The following is a 23,924-nucleotide window of genomic DNA, read 5'->3' on the forward strand; positions in this document are numbered from 1 at the left end:
CCCACCAGGAGAGTCTTTCCTGCTGGCTGAGGTTTTCAACAAGGATGGAAAAACCAGAGACACAGGCCCAAACAGGCCTTGCCTCAGCCCGCAGCCTAGTTCCCCTTTGGATGACCATTGGTCAACAAGGGGAGGCACCTCTGCCCACTAGCAGGGAATATACCCCACCTGAAGGCCACCACCCCAAGAGAGAAGCACCACACTATCAACTTCCTTCAAGATTTCAGCCTACTGAAGGCTAAGAGGGGTTATACTAGAAATCTTCAGGGACATTATAAGTCAATAGAGGAAATCTGCAATATCTCAGCGGTCCACTGATACCTGAACAATATGAGAAAACAAGGGAAGAAAATGCCACAAACAAATCTAGACGTTACATCAATAAAATCCAATGACAGCATGGCAGAAGAAATGACAGAAAAGGAGTTCAGAATGTACATAATTAAAATGATCAGGAAAGCAAACAATGAGATGAAAGAGCAAATGCAGGCACTGAATGATGAGATGAAAGAGCAAATGCAGGCATTGAATGATCGCACCAACCGACAGTTAAAAGAGCAAATACAGGAAGCAAAAGATCATTTCAATAAAGATTTAGAGATATTGAAAAAAAAAAAAAAACAAATCCTTGAAATAAAGGAAACAATAAACCAAATTAAGAACTCCATAGAAAGCATATCCAATAGGATAGAACACCTGGAAGACAGAACCTCAGACATTGAAGACAAAATATTTAACCTTGAAAACAAAGTTGACAAAACAGAGAAGATGGTAAGAAGTCATGAACAGAATCTACAAGACCTATGGGATATCATGAAAAGGCCAAATTTAAGAATTATTGGGATTCAGGAAGGCTTAGAGAAACAAACCAAAGGAATGAACAATCTATTCAATGAAATAATATCAGAAAATTTCCCAAATCTGAAGAATGAAATGGAAAATCAAGTTCAAGAGGCTTATAGGACTCCAAATACACAAAATTACAACAGACCCACACCAAGGCACATTATAATGAAAATACCTAACATACAAAATAAAGACAGAATTTTAAAGGCTGTGAGAGAAAAGAACCAAATTACATTCAGGGGGAAACCAATAAGGATATCAGCAGATTTTTCAATCCAGACCCTAAAAGCTAGAAGGGCCTGGAACAACATTTTTCAAGCCCTGAAAGAAAATGGATGCCAACCAAGAATCTTATACCCAGCAAAACTTACCTTCAAATTTGACGATGAAATAAAATCCTTTCATGATAAACAAAAGCTAAAAGAATTTATAAAAAGAAAGCCAGTATTAAAGAACATTCTCAGCAAAATATTCCATGAGGAATAGATGAAAAAAAAAGAAGCAAATCAGCAAAGGGAGGAATTATCCTAAAGGAATTGTAAAATAAAGGAGGAACCAAGTCGTGTCAAATAAATAAATAATTAAATAAAATTAAAAAATGAATCAAATGACCGGGAATACGAATCACATCTCAATAATAACCCTGAATGTTAATGGCCTAAATTCATCAATCAAAAGACATAGACCGGCAGATTGGATTAAAAAGAAAGATCCAACAATATGTTGCCTGCAAGAGACTCACCTCATAGAAAAAGATACCCATAGGCTAAAGGTGAAAGGATGGAGAAAAACATACCATGCACATGGACTCAGCAAAAAAGCTGGAGTACCCATTCTCATTTCAGATAATGTGGACTTCAAGCCAAAGTTAGTCAGAAGGATAAAGAAGGACATTTCATACTGCTTAAGGGAAGCATAAATCAGCAAGACATAACAATCATAAACATCTATGCCCCAAACAGTGGCTCATCCATGTATGTCAAACAAATCCTTCTCAATTTCAGAAACCAAATAGACCATAACACAATAATACTAGGTGATTTTAACACACCTCTCTCACTACTGGACAGATCTTCCAAACAAAAATTGAATAAAGATACCATAGATCTCAATACCACAATCAACAATTTAGACTTAACGGACATTTATAGAATATATCATCCAACCAAGAGCGAATACAGCAGCACATGGATCCTTCTCTAAAATAGACCATATATTATGCCACAAAGCTAATGTTAGCAAATACAAGAAGATAGAGACACTATCTTGTATTCTATCAGATCATAATGGATTGAAGTCAGAAATAAACGAAAGAGTAAAAAATAGAAACTACTCCAACACCTGGAGATTAAACAATATGCTATTATATGATGAATGGATAACAGAAGATATTAGGAAGGAAATTAAAAAATTCTTGGAGGTAAATGAGAACAAAGAAACATAATATCAAAGTCTCTGGGACACTATGAAAGCAGTACTTAGAGGAAAATTTATTTCATGGAGCGCATTTCATAAAAGAAGTAAAACTCAACAAATAAACGACCTAACACTACAGCTCAAAGCCCTAGAAAAAGAAGAACAGACCAGTGCCAAAAGTAGAAGAAGACAGGAAATAGTTAAACTCAGAGCTGAAATCAATGAAATTGAAACAAAAGAAACAATACAAAAAATTGACAAAATAAATAGCTGGTTCTTTGAAAAAATAAACAAAATTGATAAACCTTTAGCCACACTAACAAAGAGAAGACGAGAGAAAACCCAAATCACTAAAATTCAGAATGAACAAGGAAATATCACAACAGACACTATTGAAATACAAAACATAATTAGAAGCTATTTTGAAAATCTATACTCTAACAAAATAGAAAATTTCGAAGACATCAACAGGTTTCTAGAGACATATGAACTGCCTAAACTGAATGAGGAGGACATACACAATTTAAATAGACCAATTTCAAGTACTGAAATAGAAGAAGTCATCAAAAGCCTACCAACAAAGAAAAGTCCGGGACCAGATGGGTTCTCAGCCGAGTTCTACAAAACCTTTAAAGAAGAGCTCATTCCAATACTTCTCAAAGTATTCCATGAAATAGAAGAGAAGGGAACCCTCCCAAACTCATTCTATGAAGCCAATATCACACTGATACCTAAACCAGACAGAGACACATCAAGGAAAGAATATTTCAGACCAATATCCTTAATGAACATCAACGCAAAAATTCTCAACTAAATTTTAGCAAATCACATACAAAAATATATTAAAAAGATAGAGCATCATGATCAAGTGGGTTTCATCCCAGGGATGCAAGGTTGGTTCAACATCAGGAAATCAATAAATGTCATTCACCATATCAATAGACTTAAAGTCAAGAATCACATGATTATTTCAATAGATGCAGAAAAAGTGTTCGATAAAATACAGCATCCCTTCATGCTCAAAACACTAGAAAAAACTGGGGTAGTGGGAACATTCCTTAACATTGTAAAGGCCATCTATGCTAAGCCCATGGCCAATATCATTCTAAATGGTGAAAAACTGAAAGCATTCCCCCTAAAAACTAGAACAAGGCAGGGATGCCCTCTTTCACCACTCCTATTCAACATCGTTCTTGAGACTCTAGCCAGAGTAATTAGACAACCAACGAATTTAAAGGGATATGAATTGGAAAAGAAGAACTCAAACTATCCCTGTTCACTGATGACATGATTATATATTTAGAGGAACCTGGAAATTCCACCAGAAAACTCTTAGAACTCATAAGTGAATTCAGTAAAGTAGCAGGTTACAAGATCAATGTTCATAAATCCAATGCATTTTTATACATAAGTGATGAATCTTCAGAAAGAGAAGTTAGGAAAACTACCCCATTCACAATAGCCTCGAACAAAATAAAATACTTGGGAATCAATCTCACAAAAGAGGTGAAAGACCTCTACAATGAGAACTACAGAACACTAAAGAAAGAAATGAAAGAACACCTTAAAAGATGGAAAGATCTCCCATGTTCTTGGATAGGAAGAATTAATATTGTCAAAATGGCCATACTACCAAAAGTGCTATACAGATTCAATGCAATTCCAATTAAAATCCCAATGATGTACCTTACAGAAATAGAGCAAGCAATCATGAAATTCATCTGGAAGAATAAGAAACCCAGAATAGCTAAAGCAATCCTTAGCAGAAAGAGTGAAGCAGGGGGTATCGCCATACCAGATCTTCAACTCTACTACAAAGCAATAGTAACAAAAACAGCATGGTATTGGTACCAAAATAGAAAGGTAGATCAATGGTACAGAATAGAGGACATGGACACAAACCCAAATAAATACAATTTTCTCATACTAGACAAAGGGGCCAAAAATATGCAATGGAGAAAAGATAGCCTCTTCAACAAATGGTGGTAGGAGAATTGGAAATCCATATGCAACAGAATGAAACTAAACCCATATCTCTCACCATGCACGAAACTGAACTCAAAATGGATTAAGGACCTCGGAATCAGACCCTGCAGATTATAGAAGAAGAAGTAGGTCCAGATTTTCAACATGTCGGCTTAGGACCAGACTTCCTCAACAGGACTCCCTTAGAACAAGAAATAAAAGCAAGAATCAATAACTGGGATAGATTCAAACTAAAAAGCTTTCTCTCAGCAAAGGAAACTATCAGCAATGCGAAGAAAGAGCCTACAGAGTGGGAGAAAATCTTTGCCACTCATACTTCAGATAGAGCACTAATCTCCAGAATCTATAAAGAACTCAAAAAACTGTACACCAAGAATGCAAATAATCCAATCGACAAATGGGCTAAGGAAATGAATAGACACTTCACAGAAGAAGATGTACAAGCAATCAACAAACATATGGAAAAATGTTCAACATCTCTAGTAATAAGAGAAATGCAAATCAAAACCACCCTAAGATTCCATCTCACCCCAATTAGAATGGCGATTATCAAGAATACAAGCAACAATAGGTGTTGGAGAGGATGTGGGGAAAAAGGTACACTCATACATTGCCGGTGGGGCTGCAAATTAGTGCAGCCACTATGGAAAGCAGTGTGGAGATTCCTTAGAAAACTTGGAATGGAACCACCATTTGACCCAGCTATCCCACTCCTTGGCCTATACCCAAACGAGTTAAAATCAGCATCCTACAGAGATACAGGCACATCAATGTTCATAGCTGCTCAATTCACAATAACCAGATTGTGGAACCAACCTAGATGCCCTTCAATTGATGAAAGGATAAAGAAACTGTGGTGTGTATATATATATATACATACATACACAATGGAATAGTACTCAGCCATAAAGAATGATAAAATTATGGCATTTGTAGGCAAATGGATGAAATTGGAGAAAATCATGCTAAGTGAGATAAGCCAATCTCAAAAAACCAAAGGACGAATGATATCGCTAATAAGTGGATGATGACACATTATGGGGGGTGGGAGGGGTTAGTGTTAGGGTTAGAATTTGGGTTAGGGAGGGGGGCAAGAATGGAGGAAGGAAGGACTGTATAGAGGGAAAAGAGGGGTTAGAGGGGTGGGGGGATGGGGAAAAAAAACAGAATGAATCAAACAACATCACCCTATGTAAATTTATGATTACACAAATGGTATGCCTTTATGCCATGTACAAACAGAGAAACAACATGTATCCCATTTGTTTACAATAAAAAAATAAGAAAAAAAATAATGGTAACATTTCAAATCTGGAGTAGGGCAAGGGAATGTCATTAGTCTCCATACAGGGAGACAAGTTACTCAGAAAACCAGCATCTTGTGTCATACACCAATTGGGTTAAAGCAACGGTTCTTGATATGTGTCCTGAGAACCACTAGAGGTTGTTGAAGCCTTGTAGGGGATTTATGAGATAAATATGGTAATTTTAAAAATACGAAGGCATTATTTGCCATTTTTTCCCTTATTCTTTTGTGTGAGTGCGATGGAGTGTTCCAGTGATTACCTGGTATATCTTCTATTAAGTCAGATATTGTAAAGATTTGTAAAAGTGTAAAATAATGATACTCTTCTCACTAAATTTATCTTTGTTTTGGAGAAGGTACTTAATTTTTCATAAAATGTATATGTTAATATGTATGTAATAATATTTTAAATAGATTAAAAAAAAAAAACACACACACACATGCACCTAACAGTACTTTCTCAAACCCTGCCAAAGACCATGTGAGTTTCCTGGTTGTCTGATAACTCCTTCTCCTCTTTAGCTTACATCTAAGTTACTGACATTCATTTCCCCCTTGTTACTTGACTTTAGCAGTGTTTGAAAATGTTTTAAACAGACGAACAAAGAAGAAAATGTGGATTCAAATCGTCCAGGTTTTCTATTTGCTAAGGGTTTTGTACTAGCATTTGAAACAAGAAGCCAAGATGAAATGACAGCACTTGCCGTAACTTTCATCTAATCACCCTGTCTCTTTTCCAATTTCTCCTCAAGCAATGGAAGAGAAACATAAATTTCCTAGTGTTTGAAGCTTCTACAGCAACCTGTGATGTAGAGTAGTAAAAAGTCAAGAACACAAAGCTGGACACAGAACACATTTTATTGTCTCCCAGTATAGGTCTTTTGGATAGTATCCATGAGGTATAACAGTTTTATTTTTTTAGAATCATCAAAAATGCTATAGACAAAGTCAATTATATTTGTATTACGTCTGGGAGGAGCTGAATTTTATATACCTTGCTTTCCTTGAAAAGCTAAATCTTAAAATATCAACATATAATTAGTCAAATAAGAGCATTTTTAAAAAGGGGATAAAATATTTCAATTTGAGAGTGTTTTAATTTTCCTACTTAAATACTGATACAGATAAAATATAAATAAAATAACAAGCATACAATTGAATTGGTATGCTTCAATATTATTCAATTAATCAATTAATCATTAACCACAATCTGTGAGCTTTTTACTCATTGGGGTTATTTCTCTCAGAAACCATTCCATGCATTGTTTCAGGATTCTGACACCACATTTACTTGTGCATGTTGATGTGTTCCACTGCAGTCTATTTCTGTACTTGTGACAAAGGAGAGTGATCACACAGTCATTCTTCACACACACACACACACACACACACACACACACACGCACACACACAATTTATACTTCTCAACATTTAAAAACAAAACCATGTAACTAAAGTGCTACTCGTGTCCTCCCACTGTTTATAGTAAACTTTGCTAGGGGCCACTGGATGCTACAAGGACTAAGTACCTGCGCTTTGTTTCTCCCATCATAACTATATCTTAAATTCCTTCAGCTCCTATCTGTCAGGGAAAGGCTGCCAGGTGAGCAGTCTGTCACTCTTGCCTAGGCTAATAGATTCTCCAGTGGCTTTTGTTACAGTTCGTGTCATACCATTAAAACTATGTGCCTTGAAAATGGCATAACATATGTAGCTGAATCTTGTCACCTCTAGATAATCAGACTGTGTGTGGCTTCACAAGCAGATGCAGATTAGAGAAATATAAATATGCAAACCGCCGTGGTCCCCTTTCGGCACCACTGTTCCTACCTCTAATGGCCCTCGCAGAAAGTCTGTTTGTTCGGCTCCTACTTCCAGTGCTACATCAACAGAAGCAAAGGGACGGCTGGCCATCTGCTGTCGTTCTCGAAGCAGTTGCTGGAGGGGGTTAAAAATGATCTGTTTTAAAATAGGCTTGAAAGCACATTAAACTCAACAATATCTGGATTCATTTTTGAACAAATGGCACTGAAAATTCAGGAATCATTTCATACACACATCCATATCAAGAGAGATAAAGATGAAAATTACCTTCTCCCCATGGCCTGGGTTATAGTTCCATAGAGGCATTAAATGTATAGTGCCTACAAATAACTTTTCCCCTGACCTCCATCCCACAAGCCTAATAAAATGTACTCAAAAGCACTTCGAAAACCTTGGGTGAGACGTGCTACTTAAATAAAAAATGCTATTACAATGATGGCTTATGCCAAATTTTCCCACTCAAAATAACCTATGCTTTTGTCTTAGCCGAAAGAAAATAACAGTACAAATGTTTAAGAAATGATAATGAAAAGTTGTCAAAATGCATGAATAGAGATTAAAGGAACATATACCCTACAAGACTTAGTTTTGTGAGATGTCAAGATCCCCTGTCAATTGCTATGGAACCAGCAGGAATCATTATTGGTGGTGTTTATAACTTTATTCAAAGCCTCCAAGTTCATTATTTTAAATTTGGAATGATTAGTAAGTTGCAGAAGTTTTGTGCCAGGGCTTCTAAAGCACTGTTTCTTTCTCCTTGTGCCTACTGTGGGATTTGCCCAAGCTAAAACCAATAAACTTTTAAGTCCCAACCGTCAACCAAGCTAATTCATATTTATGCCTCTCCTTGTAATTATAAAATTCATTAAGTCATGATAAGAAAAAATTGATGGCCAGTACTAGATATTGCAAATCTTGCCCCTTTCATCCTATATAGCTAATAAAATTATTATTAAATATTAAAGGAGGATGAGCGATGCAATTAAATACTCTTTCAAATGAGAAGAAAATCATATCATTGAAGAAGGCGGAATCCTTGAACACAATGAATGGCTTCATTATTTATGGAGACTTTTACAGATTCACTGGCTTTAACTTAAAACGTTAACTGCTGGGCTTTGCATGCAAATGGATGCAGCCCTCTGATGCATCATTCATAAGATTTCCTGTATAAGACAAGGGACACAAGGCAACACCTGATGGCAGTTTATTATTTACATATTTAACACCTGTGACACAGTGGTGACTGTTCATGAAATGAGGATCTCAAATATAATCTAAGGCTTTGCTTATCCATTATTTAATAGAGACATACACATAATAACACGGGATTACAGTAATGCAACCATTAATGAGTAATAGTTAATGAGTAACAGAAACTTCTTAAATGACACTTTTTCCAGAAGTAATGAAGTCATACTAAAAAATATGTTCCAAGTAAACAGCAAATGAAATTTAATTACCAAATTATTCCCTTTAATATAAATTAAAAATTATATTATTAAAATTATACCTACTAGTAAATAGAATCTGGTCTGCACCTCTCGATAGGAGCAGTTAATGGATCTGAAGAGTCTATGCAAAATGCAAACATCATACTGAGTGATACTGAGAGTCAAAGTCACTGGGCTCTTGGTCTTTGATAAAACCTTACAAACAGACCAACATGCACACATATTCCCCCAACACACATACACAAATACACAATTTACCTTTCCCAGAGTCATGTACAAGTAGCTCTGAGAAAACTGTAAACTCTAGTTCACATTCAAACACAGATTTCTAAAACTTATATTAACATATTTTTCCATTTTTATTGGTTCTCCTCAGTTTGTATAAGGCATCTCATATGATTAAGTGATTTTAGGAAAAAATGAGAAGTTTTTGTTTCCTCATCTTGCCTTTTCTGTACACCTGAAAGCAAAAGGTCTTGAGTACACAATCAATGAATACTCAGTATCACAATTCACAATGTAAATTGCTCAACATCCTAAATTCACTACCTGTAGCAAAGATTGAGTTCCCTGGAATATCATATAGTATTGTAACCCCTAATCTTCACAATAAAGAAAAATCCGTGATTGATACTTCTGCTAAATTTTTGTAATTTTATTTGTAGAATGCTAAAGTATTTTTAAAGATTCTAAGGCTGGGACTGGGGCTCAGTGGCAGAGCACTTACTTGCTTACCAGGTGTGAGGTACTGATTTCCATCCTTAGTACGGCATACAAAAATAAGCAAATAAAATAAAGGCAGGCTGTCTGCAACTACAAAAAAGTTTAAAAAAAAAATGATTCCAGGTTGTCCTCTGAGCTTTGAGTTTCCAGACTTTAACATGATAATTTGCATAATATAACATGATAAATGATGATGATAATAACAATAATAATAATTAGGGCATAAAGGGAGAGCATCAGTTAAGCGTACATACAAATTTTATCTGGGCTACTTAGCAGATTAGTCTGGGGCTCTTGCTGACACAGCTGAGCTTCCGACTTTGAGGAACTAAGGCAAATGCTCTTCCTATGAACCTTAGGAAGGGTGAATGATTTTCCCCTGCAACACTCTCGCTTTGCTGTGGTGACTCTAAAATAATAAAATAGAAGAAATTGCAATTATCTTTGCTACCAATTTCTGGTTCCAGACCTTATCCTAACAATTGTCCTCCTCCTATTCAATTAACACCTGAATGCATTACTTCCTGCATTTTGCAGAACAAAAGGAAATGCCAACAGCATGCTTACAATTTAAATTTGTCAACCTCAGCATAAACACGGACATACACTGTGGCATCCGAAGGGCCTGCCTTTGAAGACAAGTGTCTCCACTTGCCTTCTGACAAGTGAGCATAGCTGAGCATAGCCAAATGATTCAGACCTCTGGAAGCCTCACTTCTCATATGTAAAGTGGGGCTCACTTTACATAGTACCTACACTATGCATGTAGTGAAGGGGATCTGCTTTGAATCCCAGCATCTCTACTCACTTGCTATTGGACCATAACCAAATTACTCAGGCTTTCCAAACACTCAGTCCTTCCCTCTATGAAAGGGTTAGTAACTAGCATCTTCAGGTCATAAGGTTAGGATCTAGGAACTACAGAAAGAACGCACTCGGACCCCTCAACACAGAGGCGGGCACATTATGAGCATGCAATGACTCTTCACTGGTACAATTATGCCCTTGAATTTCAAGCACTAATTTTGTCTTTAAAGATGGGACACTAATTACCACAGGCCCATTTTCTTCAGCACTGGTGACACATTTTGCTCTACGAGTCTCCCTTTTACCAAATGTTGCAAATTTATGAGACAGTTGGAAAATGTCATTATTGTTGTAAAATGAATTTATATTTGGAACTGCTCTGTGTGCCATTTGTGATGAAAAATGATTAAAAACACAACCTGAAAATTAGGAGAAAATATATTGCACTTTAAGAAATTTCGCAAATTAATTTACTTTGTGAGTTTTTAAAAAATGAAGTCTGATCTGTACATCTATAAGAAGCCAAACAGCACATGTATCTGTTTGTAACTATTCTGTTACTGCCAATTATGCAGCAGAACACTAAAATCAAGAGAACAAGTTGATCATAATACAATAGATTATAATCATGCTGTCATAAACACTGATGTGAGGAAAATTTAAAAATTAAAAAGATGATCTTAGTATCATATTAGTTGTCTAAAATAACTGTTACTATTCAAAATCTCTTACAGAACACACCATAGAATTAAAAGTAATATGAAAATCCACTTACTTGACAACTAAGTGTAGGAATTTCTCCTATCAAATGTATTCATGAATACAGGTGATTCTTCCACTTCCTACCTCTACTTCAAACCCTGTATTATTTCCCAAGTTCACATTAGACCCTCTCCCACTATGACAAGGCACACAGTCTCTAATACACTGTGGAACAATGACCCTCCCAATGCACATGCACACAGCACAGCTGCTCCCGTCCTCTCATCTCCTGCCTCTCCCTAGAGTGGTGAGGTTCCCACACATCCTCCTCCATCACCTCCAGATGCCCTTCTGTTCTACCTCTGCTACCAACTTTCTCTATATTAGTATGACACTGCTTCTTGATATCTCCATTCTTTTCTGGAATCTTCTTTATGGCCAAAGTCACTTTTAGCAGTGTCTTATCCCCCACAGCACTTAGTGAATATTCAATAGGAATGAACAATGAATGCATGAATAAATTAAAGCATAAAATTTTGCATCATATTAAAATAGGTAAAGGCAAGTTATAAAATTGATTTTAATAATGAGTAAACTTTAAAAACTAGAATGCATCCTTTGATATTATGGACTTTATGTCTTATCTTCCAAAGTACGTTGGCATTTTTTAAAAATAAGGCAGTTTTGTGGACCTGCATTTCAAATCAACTCAGGCACGTATTGTTCCTCACCTACCTGACTGCAATCAAGGATTATGGGAAAAGCTGCCATAAAATCATCACGATGCATTAGTGTATCTAAGAGCAATATAGTCCTAAAATTTGGGAAAGGTATAAAAGGAGAAATTAAAATGATTTTTCAATAGTCCTGAGTTTATATGCTGAAAAAAAAAAAAACAAGAGCTTGAATCAGTGATTTAACAACAAACTTCATAAAAAGGATGTTTCTGTTATCAACACAAACACATTTAACAGAGCAATAAACAGTAGATTGTTCCTTTGGTGTTACAATGGCATAAAGAAATAAAGAGAAATGTTGGTACTTTTCAGAACCATCAGAGTAGGAGAATGCATGATTCTATCATTTTACATAACTGGATCTGCAAGGCACGAGAGGCTCAAACTCTTGTTCAGAATCTTGGGAATCTTTTGCTTTCAGTCTTCTGGTCTGGAGTTGGTTTTCCTGGCAAGTGGTGTTAGCCTTTTATGGGAGTGTCCTGGCAAACTGTCTTTATTCAGGTTACTCTAATTAACTTTTTTCTAGGTCCCCACAATCTTTGAATGACTGGGGATGTGCTTACTCTTGAAATACTATTGTTTACTTAAAAATGAAAAATTTCAAGTAGCTTCCTGATGGGTGCTTACTGAAAATATTCACTTCCAATGATTTTAAAAATATCTCTGCCAATTGGTATTTTTGCAATATTTTTACTAATTTGCAAAATAAACTTCAGCAACAGTCCAGAAGGGCTCTAACCCAAACCTGCTCTTACTACCATGAAGCTTGCTACCAGACAGATGAAGAATAAAGAATGGAAAATGTTTCCAGAATTTTCATTAAATGTAAGTAAAATAAAGTGATAATAGTTCACTAGCTCATGCAAGTACACACACTCATTTACACACACACATATTGCAGGGGCATACCAGCGTATGTGAGACAGTATAGTCATGAATATGCATATAAAGTATACAAATTATAATTCAAAGTAAATACATTATAACTCAAACTCAAATTAAAACTAAAACATGTGAAAGGCCAAATTAATACTGTTAGCAAATATCTTTGCTGTCATTTGGATAACACTGATCAAATTCTTGGTATGAGTGAGACACAGTCTTCATAGATTTTTAGGCCTGGAAAGAATCTCAGAGATTCATTAGGCCAGCAATTCTTCAACCTAGAGACCAAAGACCTCTAAAAGGTACACAGATGATGATTAGAAAGTCCATAAACTAGGCATTATTTTATGATATTTTTATTTTAAAACTTTTTTCCTACAATTTCAGTAGTTTCAATCATTTAACTTACTGTTGTCTTCAGAACTTAAATGCTCCTTATCCAGAACCAAAATGTAAGACTTCTATATCTTTAAACTCTTTCAACAAGTCAGTCCATATATATTAACTCTTAAAAATAAAACAGAATGGAGTATGTTTTAAAAGCAAGTGAACAAGACACTAAAGAATTTCTGACATCCCTATATGTGAGGTATGAACTTGAAACTTTATTTTAAAGGTCAAATGAATTTAAAACTCAAACATCTAATTCTAAAATTTCCTTTCATTTCTTTCCTTCATCTAACTTACTGATTTTCACACTGTGGTTTTTGTGCAAACTTTGGTATATATGCAATGCCACCTAGAATCTATACAAAATGAATCTGGGCCCTCCAAGATATCAGACTTAAACATTCATTTTAGATTATATTTTCAATGTAAAATTAAGTCTCCTGGAACTCTGAATATTGTCAATATTAACAAGAGCATGATGTTTACTAAAAACTATCTGGTCAGACCTTATTTTCATGTAATAAGGTCTTTAAAAGGCTTTATGCTGATAGATGTCAAAGATACTATGTCTTGCTTTCGTAAGTGTGAGCATTTTAAGTATGGATTGTCCTTGTTATTTTAGGAAACACTAAAGAAAATAAAGTATAAAGATCCTCTTCTCTTTGCATATTCATAGTTAAGCATTTTCAGTTAAATGTCATAGGAGTGAAAGCTGTACTTCTTTCACAGATGTTTCTTCCCAACAAAACGCTGAAGTCAAGAAGATTGAGGAAATACCTACCAAATGTCTATTGATATATCAATCACCATAAGTCTTCTTGGAAAATAAGTATAATTTAGAAGGGAGGGTTTACCAAAATTTGAATTTTTCTCAAAACAAAAGCTGTATCTTGAAGAATTCCACAAGGCTGCTGATCAAATAAGTTAAAGCTTCATATCACTATATAGACCTTGGCAAAACCATTTTGTTTGGAAAGATCAAGCTGGTTAGTGGTGTGGAGCAAACAAACAAACAAAAAACAATATCTCTATCAAATTATTATATCCACTTCTGAAGCTGAATATTTGCTTATATTTTTTCAAATATTTTGAAGTAAATTAGGAAATAACTGGAAATTTCATCATTGCTCTTTAAATGAAACATCAACATCCTTCATCATAGCCAACTCCTGGTTTTCATTCACTGTGTGTCCGTTGACTTCATTAACAAAGAATCCTAATATATGGGCACTTTTAAAAATAACATAGTTTGTGTTTTCATAATATTGAGGAGTTAATAGTTTGGATATGAAGCATCTTCCAAAGCCTCCTGCACTTATGTAGGAATGTGTGGAGATAAAATGACTGGATTTCAAGAACGGTAAACTAATCAGTCCATCCTCTCCTCACCCCCACCCCTCTCTCTGGCCACAATGTGAGGCTTCTTCTTGGGCACTTGGCAATGGACTTGGTCACTATACCTCTGAACCATGAGTCAAAAATATTTTCCCTCTTCTGAATAGTTCTTGTCAGGTATTTTGGTCACAGTAATGAGAAACTAACAAAAAATATACCTTTTTATCCACCAATGAGAAAAAGAAGCACTGTATATCATGTGGGAGATATCTCCATGCATTAGCAAAACAAAATAATAAACTCAAAGTTTTATTGCCTTGTCAAGAAATCTCATTACAGATTGGAAGCAGATTATGAAGTTCTTTACTTAGTATTCCAAAGGAAGATGTTGAAGAATATGGACTAAAATCCTGAGCAAAATTTTCTTTTTTCCTCTTTTTTCTTTCTTTAGAAAAGTAAAAGCCCATTCTTAGAACAATTTTATGGAAAGCGCATTCATATCTGGACTTAACTTGATGAATAAATTTTACTGTAATCATTCATTAATTAAATTAATTTTAATGAGTTCATACCATGTGCCAGACATTTCTCAAGGAATTGATGTATGAGGTGACTTTTGATTCTACTCAACAACCTTTTCCCTGCTACCATATGTATATACTTTTCCAAGACATCTACTGGGAGGCTAGAGGCAGACAAGTGGCAGACGATATATTTTGATATTGGAGGAAGGATTTATGTAGCCTTGAGTTGAAAGCAACAAAGTCTAATCTATTCCTCAGTGGGCAAAGCCCTGGCTATATGTAAAATTATTGCAGAATTTTTCAAAGGTTACTTCAGGCAATTTTAAAATTAAAATGTGGATTCTTAATCCCTTCTTTGTTGACATAGATGGCATCACTAACACAGACTTTGCCAAAGATGATCTCACTTCAGAATAAAAGAAATCATACAAAATGGATTCATCCTGAAGAGTTTTAAAAACCCTGCCACTGAATGATGCAAAGCTATCCTTTTTGGTGAACAATGTGAAATGCAACAGACCTCTGCACGACAATAGTTTTGTCTTGTTTTTATTCTCGTTGACATTAAAATCAAAAGCCACAAAAAGAAATGCTATTACCAATTTCAAAGATTACTCTGGCTGGGTGTGGTGGCACACACCTGTAACCCCAGTGATTAGAGAGGCTGAGGCAGGAGGATCAACCAGTTCAAAGCCAGGCTCAGAAACTTAGTGAGGCCCTAGGAAACTCAAAATACAAAAATGGGCTGGGAATATGGCTCAGTGGTTACGACCCCCCCGAGGTTCAATCCCCAGTACAAAAAAAAAAAAAAAAGATTATTCTGGTGGCCACTTAAAAATCACATTAAATGGTATATGTGAGTTACATTTGCTCAACATTGACTTATATAACAAATGAAGAAAATATTACAGAAAAATGTAAAGGGAAATTCAAGATGGTAGGGAGAAACAGAGTGGAGAGGAGTACTTGGGATAGGATGGTAACAGGTCTAATAAGAAATGGTGTTTGCCATAAAACCTTGGGCAGTCAGTCAGAATAGGCAAGCATGCCCCAAATTTCAATAATTAACAAATAAAAGTTTATTTCTTGCTCATACAAAATCTACAGGTCGAGCTACCTCCCCATCCAGTAAGTCAGCAACACCATTAGCTTCAACCTTGTGGCTCTCCAGTTAAACTCAGACGTGTGTCCTGGCAGAAAAGAGATCAATGAATTGTGCATGAACTTTTCAATTCCTCAGCCCAGGAAGGACGCATATCACTTTCCAGAAATGGTCACACAGCTCAATCTAATTACTCAGAAGACAGAGAAGGTAGCAGAGTAAATGGAATACTAGATGAGTGGGATAAAGGAGGTCAGAAAGGAACATTTCAGGCAAAAGAGTCAATAAGTAGAAAGTTCCTCAGGCAAGCCAAACTTGAATTTTGCAGAAACAGAAATAAGGCTGAGTCTAAATAGGCCAGATGGCAAGAAACAGAATGGACCCAAAACAACATTGACTTTATCAAAGTCAAGAGAAAGCAAAATTACGTCTCTATATTATCAGGCACGTAGGATCTGAATAAATCAGATTCATTATTTTTTTGAAACATAATTTCTCTTTATAGTGCTCAGAGAATCCATTCCTATGATGTTAGAAGTAACTTGGAACAAAAGGTACAAGAAATAAGCTTTATCATCCTCAAAGTAATTTAATACACAGCAAGGAAAACAGCAACAGCAGTTAATCTCAAATACAATGAACCTAGCTCTCCCAATAAGTATCAAAAGGTCATTTTTTTGTACGTAACCTTCTTTAATACAAAAGGCCAGGTGGTTGTAATTTACCTGAGCAAATCAAAATGAGCAAAGGATGGGTACTGAAAAGGTCATCTGAAAGCTAGATCCCCAGATTGGATGTTAATACATATACTCCGCAAAGAGCAAAAATGGGGAAGCTGGGTAATTTCAAATTTTAAAACCCACTAGTTGAAAACAAATGTTCACACCAAGAATGCTTCACTGTCACGCTGCGGGATATATTACTGGTCCAACTTAGAGGTCCGAGTTGTGAGAGAAATGCTTGTCCTGCTCTCAAAAAGGACCAAGTGAATGCTGTTTGATGTCATGGGGTGTATAAAACCATCAAGTCAGCCTCGGGGAGTGGAAACATTCCAATGGAAATGACACATGGGCTCCGACGTGTCGCCAGCACTTGATGATGGAAGGCTCCTGCTACAATAAGGCTCCGGTCAAGCCCTCAGTGCTTCCCTCCTCCTCTTCAGAGTTAGTCTGTGAAAGAAGACTTCCCCCGATTCTGAGAATGGACACGTGCTCAGGATTCTATTCTGAACCACCACATGCTAGCTTCCAGGTTAAGAAGACCTAAATGCATATGATCTGGTTAGCTTTTTCATCAAGCGTAGGGGACTTCGTGTTGAACACTTAGTAACTTGTGACAATAATTTTGAAGTTCCTCAAGAGGTACTTAAATCTCCCTAGATACATAAATGACCCAAATGCTGGCAGTTTTCTCTTAATCACTATTCTAAAAATAATTTTTCTTTAAAGGAAAATGTGATTATTTTTCAATTAGCTAATGGAGTCATTTTCAGTTCAATATTTAGAGACTTTAAAAATGGTTCTTTTGTAAAATGTTCCTTTGTTAAGTAAAACATCTGCTAATTAAAGTTTTTTAAAGTCTCTGTTGGAGTGTACCTATGATGTTCATTGACTAATTGGTGTGATAAATGAATAAGGAGTTTTATTTTCAATATTTTGTGAAAAGAGACATGATATAAGATTTTTAAAAAATTAAATTCAATTGTTTGAATTTTTAAATGTAAAGGGCATTTTGAGGCAGAATCGATTACTCAGGACTAATATAAATTGGTTTTCTTATATACTTAGAAAAGTGTGTTAAACCACAAAAGTCAGAATGTAAGGAAGTCATGGTCATAACAGACTCACTGGACTGACTCATTCTCTGAGGTGGGAGGACTCCTAGGGGTTATTTAGTCCAGCGTTCCATGTAAACAGGCTCAAAAGTTTTCTGACCAGTGGTCATCTAACAAAGGGACCACAGTTTACTAAGTCTGCACAGCACTATTTGTTTGTTATACTGAACAAAAATTATATGCTTGAACTCTTTTTAGATTATTAAATTTAGGCAGTGTATTTCTAATTTTACTTACTAAAATTCCTTTGAAAATATACTAGATATTTGAAAATTTTTCTTACATCTTCAAATTAAACAGTTCTAATATCTTAACATTTTCATTCATTATTTATGTAACAAACACTTATGGACTATTCCAATGTTCTGGGAAAAGGGCCAAGCACTGGCATTTAGGAGTTATGAAACACAGTCTTGCCCTCAAGGGGCTTACTCATAGTCTCCTGAGTACAGCAGAATTGTTTCTCACATAACATAGTTTTCACTGTTTAGTTTTTCAATGTCCCTCTTAAAATGTAAAATGAACATAATGTTCTAGATATGATCTGACTAGGACTATGGTAGAAAACTATATCTCTTACCCTAAAGTACTTTGCATTTTTTCCTGTAATCAAAATAGCTTTTTGTTTGTTTTAGAATCACTCTGTTTTTGGACTTAATCAATGCTTCCAGGTCTTTGTGACATAAACTTTAATCAAGACAAGACTTCTCCAGTTAGCTCTTGTAAGAATGAATTTTTAAAACCAAATTCAGAACTTCACATCAGTATTTATTAATTTTTCATGTTTTATTATTGCTACTGTTAACTCATTTGTCCTTGAGTACAGAATTCTCTTTGAATCTTGAACTTCTAAGGTGTAATTTGCCCTCCCCACAGGATCATTGCATTGACCCCCTCTAGTGCCTTCCCTTGATTAGGTCAACAACTTCTGCTGGCCGAAGAGTCAATACAGTTGGCTTGCTGCCATACTTGTTGGTCATCCAAGGCAAGTCATACAAGCCTCCAAGAGGATGACTTTGGCCTTGCATATTCCAGGATTCCCTCCCTACAGTGGCATAGGTAGAACAGGTAAAGTATAGGGATTTAAAAGCAGTGACAGTTTTCACAGGCTGTCTCCACTCTGGGAAATGAGGCACCTATAGTACCCAAGTAGACCCTTACTTAGCTAGGAGATTAGGTACACTTTCCTTTAATTTTCAAACCTTGTGAAATCATCCTTCGCTCACTGCAGAAATATATCCAAAATTTATTCTCCTAAACATTGCCCTGAAGTCCAACTTTTTGGATCATTTGTTGCTGAAATCTAATTTTTATTCCTTGTATACATAGAGCATGAAGAGTGGGACCCAAACAGGGGGTAACTATAAGAGGAGTCTGTTTCCGTCTTAGCCAATCTCTCAGCAATGGATGACTAAGCAGTTTTCTTAGCTCTTTTAGTCTTGGAGACTAAGAAAGCTTGGAAACTCAGCTTCTCTCTCTGTATCTCTCTTCACCTATTAATGGGTACATGTTTTCCTGAATTTACTGATGTATGACAATTCCTATTGCCAAGAAATTTCTGATGATATAGTTATTTTTCCTTTACTAAATATATATTTTACTACATATACATATTTTCATTTCTCACTAATGTATTCTATGTGACTAACAATTAACCTAAAATTTCCCTTTATTCTTATACAATATATTTCCTTTGTAACACCTTGCCCATAAATCTCTAAATTTTATAATCAAGTCATTTATTTCTTGGTTGATGAAAATTTTAAATGGATCAGAGGAAAGAAATGAATCCTTTATTACCTTATTAAAGCCCTTTCTCGAGAAATAGACTCTTATGGAACAATCAGCAATGAATCTATTGACCTGTTGGGGTCTCTGATTAGGCTTCCATTAAGTAGGCCCTTCTTATCCACCTGGGATTATGAAAAATTGAAAAATAAGAAGTGAAGATAATGAATATAACATCATCTTTATTACTGATGCTACTTATTGCATCCAAATTTACAAATTAAACAAGCAACTCCACTTTCTTAGGGGTAGAATAAGTAATGGGCAATCTAACAAAGATGATCAGTGGGCTTCAACCAGGCCCAAAGTTTTAAGGTGCAAGTCTCCCTCAGCAGGTCCAACTGAGGCAATTATTTAATTATGTGGAAAAGAGAGTCTAAGAAATCATTAAGTAGAACAATATTTGCTGTTATTAAACTACAAGAAAGTCCAGATACTGTATCTAGATCTAGCTCTAGCACTAACAGAACCAGAGTGAGTTACAGGGTTCATGTCAGACCTAGGTGGTCACACTACTTCCTTTGCATAAAATTTCATTTTGTGCTTCTTCCTTGACCACCCCATGTAAAATTTCAAACTCTCTCTCTATGTACATATGTCTCTCTCTCTCTCTCTCTGTCTCTGTCTGTCTCTGTCTCTGTCTCTATCTCTCTATCCAACTGCCACTATTTCTCTTCCCTTCTTTGGTTTCTCCACTGCATTCTCTACCATCTGACATGCTATATATATTTTGCTTATTGTCTGTCTCAAATCTGTCTCCCTATTGAAAGTATAAGGATTTTTATTTATGTTAAAATCTCGGCATCTTATGAGAATCTTATCCATGGCAGATGCTGAAAAGATTCTTGCTGAATTAAAGAATTCATTGAAAACCAAGGAGGAACCTACTGATGATCATTAAAATCATTAGTAGAATAAGATCACTCTACCATGTGGTCTCAGGCTGTCTTTGAATTCCCTAATTACATACAAAAGACATATTTACTGTCAAAAAGTCACAGGAAATAAAGTAAGTCTGAAAGGCTTTCTGGTTTATCACAATTTAGTTAGTGCTATTCACCAAATACAGTCACTCTTAATTTGGTAGAGCTGAACACAAAAAAGGAATCTGAGTGAAATGTGTTCAGGGCTGACACCATTATGAATTTCTAAATTTTGCAAGATGGCAGCAATGACTCTCTAAGAAGTAAGTATGTAGAACACCCCAATTAGCATTTGCTTTGGGATCTTGTCCACTCAAGATATATAAACTCATAGGTCATGAGTTTAGGACAGTTTTTAAAGTCTGATAGGCAACCTGGATAGATTAAAACCAAGATTTCTCAATCTACCCTTCTCCCCTCAGAAGTCACTGAGTCTCTGTATGGTGCTCAGCCACAAGAACTAGGTGCAGGCAACATTGTCTTGCCTAGGATAACTTGTTTAGAGTCTAGGGGTTGGTCTATTTTTTAAATTTTGTGACTATGAGGCCAGTCACAAAATATCAATGAAGTTACTTTGATAATATATGCCATTTCAACCCATTTCAGAGCCTTCTGAGTATAACATCAAAACTGACCACCATGGGAGCTGGGAGACACCCAAAGAAGTCACCAGCCTTGGCTCCCGAGTGCAGAAGGCAAGAAAGCTGCTTTGTAAATCTGCTGATCTCCTCCCTCAGGGTGAACGACCACTTCCGTGGTTGAGGATAGGCCTTGTGCTTCAGTTCAGGGCACTAAGAAAACAAAAGGCAGGGGCAAAGCTTCTGCCACTCCTAACTTCCATGAGGGGTATTGTCCCTAAACACTCCCCTAACTTCTGTCTCTGGCTCTTTATTCATTCTGCTTATCAAGAGTGACTGATTCCATAGATGCACTGGGGTGTATTCAACCCATGTCTGTCTTTCACCCCCAAAGCTAATCGGATTATAAACAATGTGGTTTCTACTCTGATTCTCTATCTCATAAGTTCCCTGAGGGGAAATCCCATGCCCTAATTTCATATTACCCAAGGTAGGTGACTAAATCTGTCTAGTTTTGGTGTTCAGTGTCAGCAAGCTCATTTGGTTTATGGACCTAGTCTTATCCTCCAGTGTGGCCTTTGTCAGTAATAAAAATGATTTACTGACCAATAGTTGCCCATTAATTATTTAGTTTACATTTGTTTAGAACCCAGAGAAGAGTGAAATTCTTGCTTCCCCCACCTGTCCAAGAAACCACCAAGAACTCAGTGTCCACATTTCCATCTGTTTTTTTAAATTTGGATATTCTTAGAGGCCTTGCTAAGGTCAAGATGCATCCCAGCTGCAGCACGCTGTGCCGTATCGGTCATGTTATCCTAAAGCTTGTACATTTAGACTTTCTAGCTTACAGCTTTTATGAATAAATTAATAAACAAATTAATGACTAATTAGGATACTTTACTTCAGCATTTCTTGCCATGTGATAAAGCTTTTCTATAAACATTTTGAGACCAATGCTGTTAAAATCTAGGATGTGTATGACCTCCCTCTATTCCTTTTCCTATTGTATACGGGAAATGACACGATCGGCTTTCCCTCTCCTGGGACTTCCACATCCCCACACTAGTCGGTCACTTCTTTCACTATTCTCTCTGCTTTCTGAAAGTTGGAGCTGTCAGCCAAGCACATCAAGAATGAATCACATCTTCAGCTTTCAGGAGCATGTCCAAACACTTTCTATTCCCCTACAATTACTCTGTCTTGACTCACAGCCAGTTTTGTAACCTATCTGTGGGACAAAGACAATTTACCACAGGTCATGCAATTAATGATTATGTACTTTCAGCTCAAGGGAGATATTTTGGAATGAATTCAAGTGCAGTACTCATAAGAACCACCTTCTCTAAAATGTAAATAATCTGATTCATGTTTCCTTTTCCATTTATTGTACTCCTATCAATACTATCTTGGCTCAATGACCCTCTATGTCAGGACTATCACACGAACAAAATAAATAACTTAATGATGAAATACATGTTTCAAAGCTTCTAAATTGCATCTGAGTCTCTACATGCTTTTAGTGCCATTTTATTTTTTTCTTTTAATATAGGGTAAGTGACTTCCTTGGGTGAAGAACACTCTATATTACAGCCAATCAATCATCAGACAATTGAGACCCCCGCCACAATGCAAGCCATTTTGCTAAGGTTGCAGAGAATAGCAAGATCTAGGACAGAGTGTTTGTCTTCCAGATTTATAGTCTACCTAGAAAATTGAGATTTAGAGCTTAATAGATGATTTTAATGACAGAATAAGTCAGAAATGCAAATGTGCAATCAGTTGTCAAATAAGTGGCACAGCAAGTGCTGTGATTTCAGGAGAAGCCATCACTGGGCACGTGAGAGGTACCAGAGCCTGATGAAGTCTGTGTGACGAGGCTGATGCTTAGAGGACGTGTAAGACTGAATAACTGCTTCATGATAATTAAATGATAATTTGGGTCAGACTTATTCACAGTTCTCCAAGTTTTATGAGAGTAACTGAAGCCCTTTACATTTCTTCTTAATACTACAAATGCCTGTGCATTATTTTTCTCGTTTGTCAAACTTTACCATTGCTTTTCTTTCCTTCTTTCTCCTCAACCCTCTCAAATTTTCTCATCTATGAATCCCATAAATCTTTATTCACCCTGCCACAGGACGTAAGTTTTCACCCTTTATACCACTGGCATAAGCATACGACTCCAGTATTTGAAAAATCTAACTACATTTGCATCAGTCATTTATTTGACACAGCTTTGCTGGCTGTACAATGCAAGATACAGTCATTGGACATGCAAGGTATCTGAATGTGTGACACATTCAGATAACAACTGAATTCTACCACTGTGGTGGATGTTTTAGGGTTTCTTAATTAAGAATCACCTTTTTGTTCACTGAAAATTTGAAGGCTAGGTAGGTCAAAATAAAAAAGTAATATTTAAGTAATTGGAAAATGAATTAATTTTTATAAATACTATTAAAATGTTCCTAAAGATTGAACTGTTTTTTGCCAACTTTCAACCAACTATTCTCTACACTGGTAATGAACATAGCATAAATTATTATTCAACCCATTGAATGGCACAGTTATTAACAAAGCATGTGGATGTGTTTCCTTTCTGAGACTCCCAAGTAAACAATTATAATTTACTTTCCCAATTCATTGCCTACTTGTTTTAAAAAAGGGAAATGATTAGTCGAGCAAATTTTATTGTAATTTCAGTATTGTCTTGACCTTAAAAATGGACTAAACCTATATTTTAATTCAAATTAGAGGCTACTGT

At 35.9% G+C, this 23,924-nt stretch overlaps 1 protein-coding gene across 1 annotated transcript in view; it reads right to left on the bottom strand.

The window, feature by feature from the left end:
• The window catches only part of ATRNL1 (attractin like 1), a 746,355-nt gene that overhangs the window by 201,034 nt on the left and 521,397 nt on the right, over positions 1-23,924 (bottom strand). Inside the window, 1 exon segment of the mRNA XM_079136646.1 lies at positions 7,385-7,492. Coding sequence (XP_078992772.1) covers positions 7,385-7,492 — 108 coding nt within the window.

The sequence above is a fragment of the Sciurus vulgaris genome, assembly GCF_902686455.1.
Source record: "Sciurus vulgaris genome assembly, chromosome: 4".
In the NCBI taxonomy this organism is placed as follows: Eukaryota; Metazoa; Chordata; class Mammalia; order Rodentia; family Sciuridae; genus Sciurus; species Sciurus vulgaris.